The sequence below is a fragment of the Ailuropoda melanoleuca genome, chromosome 2 (assembly GCF_002007445.2).
Source record: "Ailuropoda melanoleuca isolate Jingjing chromosome 2, ASM200744v2, whole genome shotgun sequence".
NCBI classification, from domain to species: Eukaryota; Metazoa; Chordata; class Mammalia; order Carnivora; family Ursidae; genus Ailuropoda; species Ailuropoda melanoleuca.
Genome location: NC_048219.1, coordinates 61628695 through 61635599, shown reverse-complemented (window position 1 = coordinate 61635599; position 6905 = coordinate 61628695). Strand labels below are relative to the sequence as shown.

Here is a 6905-nt window from a genome sequence, read left to right as displayed (position 1 = left end):
CTCCCCCTGCTTGTGTTCCCTCTCTCGCTGGCTGTCTCTATCTCTGTCAAATAAATAAATAAAATCTTAAAAAAAAAAAAAAGAGCAAATGATTGTAGGGAGAAGTGGTAAAGGTGGTGAAGCAGAAATCAAATGTAGGCCCACTACACATAACTGGGCTCTTACGAGTCCATTAACAACAGCTTTAAAAAAATAAACTCTTCAAAGAAATTCTGCATCACTAATGTACACAGAACAATATTGTGAGGGGGAAAAATAGGATGTCAGTGAGTCTGAGTACTAAAATTGACTCAGAAGAGAAAGATGTGAAATGTTTGTTTTCCTTTTTAATTATGTACCAGAGATATACAATTATTTGTCTAATTAGATCTAAAATCTTTCAAGAAGTATAAAATAAAAAATTCTAGGTGATAAGAAAGCATTGTGTCATAGTATAACTGGTGTCACAGTATAACTGGTAGCATTTCTGAGCAGTACATGAAATGGTGTATCTAACAATCAATGGTATTTATATATGATGAAATGTTAGGAAGCCTGTTTGTTTTATTACTAAACGTATTAAAGTGTTTGTGTGCATTTTTTGTTGTATGTGTATATATGATTAATAACACCAAAAGCTTTGTAGTAATAGGATAAAGAGTTGTGCTGTCTACTAGTTTCATGTCACTATTTAAATTTAAGTTAAAATTTTAAAATTTTAAAATTTTAAAATTTCCTCAGTCACACTAGCCACAGGTGACAACATAGAGACGTTTCCACGATCAGAGAAGGTACTACTGGAGTGTTAATATAGAAGAAAGCCTAGATTCAACTCTTATCACTAAACCACGTTATAGTCCAGTTTCTTAACCTGCAAATCAAAGGGGTCAGATTAGATGAACTTTACTTCCAAGTCTATGAGTTCCATATTTTGGAACTTCCCTCTATAGTAGCATGAGCTGACACTCAGTAGTAGAGATGCTGGTTAACTATAGAAATCACCAGGGAGAAAATATATGTAACAAGGAACTACTGTAACGCATAGCCATGTGAATGACTATGTAAGCTCAATGTGCTTCCATACCACCACCCACTAGTAACTTGCTATGTACTTACCTGTTTTTACAAAACTCAAAATATGCTTACTTTCCTGTCACTACACAACACCTCTGACATTTTTTTTTTTTAAAGATTTTATTTATTTATTCGACAGAGATAGAGACAGCCAGCGAGAGAGGGAACACAAGCAGGGGGAGTGGGAGAGGAAGAAGCAGGCTCATAGCAGAGGAGCCTGATGTGGGGCTCGATCCCACAACTCCGGGATCACGCCCTGAGCCGAAGGCAGACGCTTAACCGCTGTGCCACCCAGGTGCCCCACCTCTGACATTTTTAAACAACAGTAAAACTTTCTGACAACCAAACTGATGCAAAATCCTTAATTCTAAAGTGGAAGTGAGAGTAAACAGCAGAAGAGAACATTAATGTTAAACCATGGAAAATACTACTAAAGGCAGAGATGAATGACTATATACTTTGAGGATTAGGGCAAGACCGTGAAAAGTCTACAAGCCAAAAAATTATTTAAATGCCCATATTTTAAACATAAAGGTTTAGGCTTCTGTTCTGAAATTTTTAATAAAATTTTTTCCTGCTACATGAAATATCCAAGTGGCTTTAATACAGAGAGAACCTCCTTAACAGTATACACTCACTGTTTTCATCACTGCTGGCCTGTATAATCTATTTGTAACATAGCCAGAGTGATCCTATGAAAGCTAAGTCACCATGTCACTATTCTGCTCAAATCCACTAATAGTTTCACAACTTGCTTCACGTAAAAGCCAAGGAACTACCTCCTCTCCTCACACCTCTCTGCCATCACTCCCATAACCCTCCAGCTTCCAGTCACAGGACCTCCTTGCTAACTCCTACCTGCTAGGCACACTCCCATCTATGGGCCTTCCCCCTTGCTGTTTCCTCTGCCAGGAATGCTCTCCCCCAGATAGCTACATAGCTCACTCCTTTACCACCTTCAAGTCTTAGTTCAAATGTTATCACATTGAAGTCTTCTCTGACCAATTACACTTTTTAAAATCACAGTCTCCTCCTCTAACACTTCCTATCTTCACTTCCCTTCTATATATTCTTCATAGTACTAACCACTTTTGAATATTTCTTTTATTGTCTATCTTTCCCCTAGACCGAGGGCATTGATTTTTGTTTTATGCACTGATTTATCCTAGCACCTAGAGAAGTAACTGCACACAATAAACATTTAATATTTATCATATAAATGAAATGTTTTCAATTACTTACCAAGGAGTAAAACTGACAACCTAGGAATATATGTGATGGTTATTCTGGAGCTTCATGTACTGCCTGACTTATATCTTTTAAACTAGGAAGATCATACAATTTAGCCCAAACTGAGGCATTCTTGAGAGTGAAAAGGGGCGCTGATAATAATGACATTGTGACAAAAGGCATAAACTGGATCAGTGCCAGGCAAATCATACGGCACCTATAACCCATTTTAGTAGTATGAGTAGCTAAGAGCATCCACATAACAGACCAAACTACGGTACAGTTCAACAATACAGAGGAAAATAAACATTTGATACAATATTATGCTCAGTGCTTTGTTCACTGGAGCATTTTTCTTAATAGGTAAAAATGGAAAACAATATAAAGGTTCAATAAAAAAGGTAATTAAATTATAGCATACTATGCAATGAAGCACCGGGCAGTCAATTTAAATCAAGCTATAGATTTAATTACATAAGAAATGTTCAAGTTACATATTGCTAAGTAAAAAAATAAAGATCAGAAATAAATTGGTTACAATCCTAATTTAGTTTTTTTTTTTCCTTAAATGTACTTCTGCATGCACAGGAAGACTAAAGGACTAACAAAATGTCAACAGTGCCAATATTTGTATAGTGGGATACTATTTCCTTATTTGGGCTTTCTATATTTTCTAAATTTTCTTCAATAAGGATGCATAATTTTTATTAAAAAAAAGCTATAAAAAGCTGACAAATGTCCCAAAACAAAGGATGCTGTTATTCATCCATTACGCTAAGTATTTTCTTTATATCCTTGCATTAAGCCATTCACTGGGGATGCCTGGCTGGCTCAGGGGCACCTGGCCATCTGTCTTCGGCTCAGGTCATGATCCTGGGGTCCTGGGATGGAGCCCCAAGACCAGCTCCCTGCTCTGTGGGGAGTCTGCTTCTCCCTTTGCCCCTCCCCTGCTTGTGCTCTATTTGATGAATAAATACAATCTTTAAAAGAAAATAGATAAACCATTCATTCAAGTATTTTCAAGCTCCTAGGATGTGCTAGACACTATTATGTTCTGGGAATACAAAGATATATAAAAAGTTCCCACCATTCAAAAGTTATTCTATCAAGGGAAAGTAAATCATATTAGATCATGAGACAGTTATGGGCCTGGATCTCATCAGCTTTACTCCTGACTGAAGTTGTTTTTGACATAATCTTAACTTTTACTAAAAGTCATTAGAAAAAAGGTATGACTAAAATTTCGGCATGTTTTATGAATCATCAAAGGTTCTGCTTATAAGGTTCAATGTTTTGATACATAAAAGCCACAAAACTTTAGAAATTTAGAATAAAATTCATCTCACTCTTTATTTCCCAGATTTTCAGAAGAATACTAGAACAGTAGCTTTCACTTGAACATATTACTAGAACCAAGTCAGATTCATCTGTTCATACACTCTGCCTAATGTACAACGTACACCAGGAGCTGCCTTCAAGGAGCTTATAGTATAACTGAAAAGACAAAATAGAGTGCTAAAAAATACTAAAATGATAATACAATAACTGTTATTGTACAATAACAGAGTTATTGTATTGTATATTACAATAACAGAGTTATTGTATATTACAATAACAGAGTTATTGTATTATGTGACCAATGACATAACGAGAAAGTTGAATTGTGAAGAACAGGAAAAATGTAAGAGGGATGGCATCCATGAAACTGGATGAAGTGGCATTTTAAGATTTTTCTAGTAGCAGTGTACCAGATGAATTGAAGGATGGAAAAGAAGTGAAAGCAGGCAGTTTAGATAAGAAACTTCATTGCAATTCAGGAACAAGCTGTAAGCGAATGAATTACTGTAGTGGAAGTGGGAATGGAAAGAAGCAATGCCATACATATTTAAAAGAAGATAAAGTGGAGTAAACAGATATGGGGAGCAAATACAAATCACAAGTGAACACATCTTCAAAGTTTTAAGCATAGGTAACTGGAATAACAGTGGCTTTCATCACCAAAAATAGGGACATCAGAAAAGGTACTCACATTTTGACACCAAAGAAGAGGTTAGTTTCAGTCAAAAAGCAAAAGATGTGATGTCATTCTTCTAGAGTGTTGTTAAAGTCTATTTTGTAGTGGGTAAGTATATATCATGGATAGAAGGTTAAAATTAATATCTTTTGGACAAGCATTAAATATGCTTAAAACAAAGATGGAAAAGATTTCGTTACCTTATAGGGAAAAAAAAAGGTCAACTGGAACTCCCCTATTTAACAAATATTTATTAAATGCCTATTATGTCCCAGACACTGCTAGAGCAGGAATGAAGGTGCGCATTTTAGTGTACAAGATCAGGTACTGGGGCACCTGGGTGGCTCAGCTGGTTAAGCAGCTGCCTTCAGCTCGGGTCATGATCCCGATCCCAGGGTCCTGGGATGGAGCCCTGCATCGGGTTCCTTGCTCGGCCAGGAGTCTGCTTCTCCCTCTGCCCCTTCTTCCCTACTCATGCTCCCTCCCTCTATCTCAAATAAATAAATAAAATCTTAAAAAAAAAAAAAATCAGGTATTGTTTGTTCCTCTCCTTCTCATTTCAGGGTCTAGGTGAGGGTCAAACAACACTTTATGATGTACACAGAGACAGAGTGCCTTACTATAGCTACAACCACTGATTTTTGTCAGTAAATTCTGCTTTTCAATATTTTAACTGAAAATCCCTCCAATGTTGACTTCTAAATCCAAGTTTAATGCAATACAGTGAGGAGAGACAAGAACATAGAACTAGGAGAAAAGAAATTCTGGTTTGGGTATCAACAAACTGTTCTTGAATAACCACCAATACTCAGACCTTGGCAACTTCATATGTAAAATGACATGGATGGACTATAATCCTAAATAGCAATCCAATCCTAAATCTAGATCTTAGGATGCTTTACTGATTTGTAAAATGCTCCCAGATAAACATACAACTCACTTTACCATTCGGGAAGTTCCGTTTTAAAAAAATAATCGTAATCACAGAGCTGTTGCCTGCACATCCTTGGAATTAAACAACACATACCTGGTAGTTTAAAATTCTGCTCATTTTTTTTTAACGAGCCATCCGCCTGAACCTGGTCACGCTGGGGAGAAAAAGCCATTGGTTCATCCATCTGAATCCCCAAAGACGCCTCCATCACAAAACAACTGGGATGCAAAATGCCAGCTAAGGGGTCATGTCCACAGGGGGAACAAAGCAGCTGTGAAAATTAGAATACTGGAGAAGATGATAAGTTTAAATCACTCACTGAACCAAGCACTAAAAAATGTCACTGTCCCCAAAGGGGCAAACATTTAAAAGTGCACCATATGTCTAAATCCCCAAAGGTGGGGAACCTGTGGGCCATTTCTAAGGATCCCATTTACTCCACTTTCACCTTCCAGAAACACAGGCAGGGGAACGAGGGGAAAATGTCTTAGGGGAGCTTCCTCGGCGGCCGGCGGCGGCGGAAAGGGTGTTGGTGGGAACTGGGGTGGCAGCCGGCCCTGGCACCCGTCAGCTGGAGAATGGGGGAGCAGGGACGGGTGGGGTAGGCCTTGTGGGGAGAGCGGTTTGACCTGAGGGACAGGAATGACGGAGGAAATCGTTTGACTACTCAAAGGGAGCGCCAAGAGGCTTATACAAGGCCCCGTGCAAGCTGATGGGGAACTGATCCGATACAGGCCACGAGCGCCGGGGAAAGAAAAAGGGAATGAATGGGATCCTTCTAGGAGCACCGGCCGCGAGCTCCTCGGGGAAGGACCTTCCTCCCTTAGACCCTAGAGCGAACGGGATGCTTAGTGCGCAGGCGCAGGACTTTCCCGCCGTGGGTCTGGGGGATCCGAAAGGGTAGGGGAGTTACTGCGCTGCGGCAAGACCGAAGTCACGATCTGGAAGTCGTTTCTATTCCCTCACAATCCCGCGCCACGGAACAAACCGTCGGAAACTCACGGTTTAAGGAAATACGACCTCTGTGGCTCCCTAGATGCCTGGGTCACTGCCTCCAAGAGCTCCTCACCTAGCGAGTCTGCCAAAAGCGCCTGCGCAACACTTCCCGCCTCGCTGCTTCTAGTTGCTCATGCGCACTGTAAAGCCCTCGGAGTCGCGGAATTGGCTACTGGGCGCTTGCGCAAGAAGGTTGGGTTTCTCCCCGCAGGCGGTGGTTGGCTGAAAAAGCGGTTACAGGAATAAAGCCCGGGAATAATTCTTTGCTTTAAAAAAAAAAAAAAAAAAAGTATACGTGTGTGTGTGTGGATCCAGCACTATTTTCAGGAAAGATAATTCAGAGACAGAAGGGTCTCAGGTTCTAGTTCTAGCACACCCTGACATATCGTGGCCACACAAGACACTGGGCATACTATGGGTAAAAGATGGTCACTTTCCTAACCCCCTGCTTTCCACTTTTTGGTGAGTGCCCTACTAAATTAAAACAAAAAATGCAACTGCTGGTTGTTTATGGTTTTGTCGCAGAAATGAGCCCAGTGACATTCAAACATTCATTCACTCAGTGAATATTTACTGAGCCCATGTCTGTGAGACAGGTTTCTAGAGGCTGGGGTTACACCTGTGAACACCACAGAAAAACATCAACCCTGTAGGAAGCAAAATTCCAGTAGGGAGACA

The 6905-nt window shown here is 39.8% G+C and overlaps 1 protein-coding gene across 3 annotated transcripts in view; it reads right to left on the bottom strand.

The window, feature by feature from the left end:
* CDC7 (cell division cycle 7) overlaps positions 1–6355 on the bottom strand; it is a 26754-nt gene extending 20399 nt beyond the window's left edge. For all 3 annotated transcript variants that reach the window (XM_002926193.4, XM_034653888.1, XM_034653887.1), the window contains exons 1-2: positions 6234–6355; positions 5325–5519 (exon numbers count right to left, since the gene is read on the bottom strand). In XM_002926193.4, coding sequence (XP_002926239.1) covers positions 5325–5439 — 115 coding nt within the window. In that variant the 5' untranslated portion in view covers positions 5440–5519; positions 6234–6355. The remainder of the gene's footprint in view (positions 1–5324; positions 5520–6233) is intronic.
* Between the last annotated feature and the right edge of the window lie 550 nt (positions 6356–6905).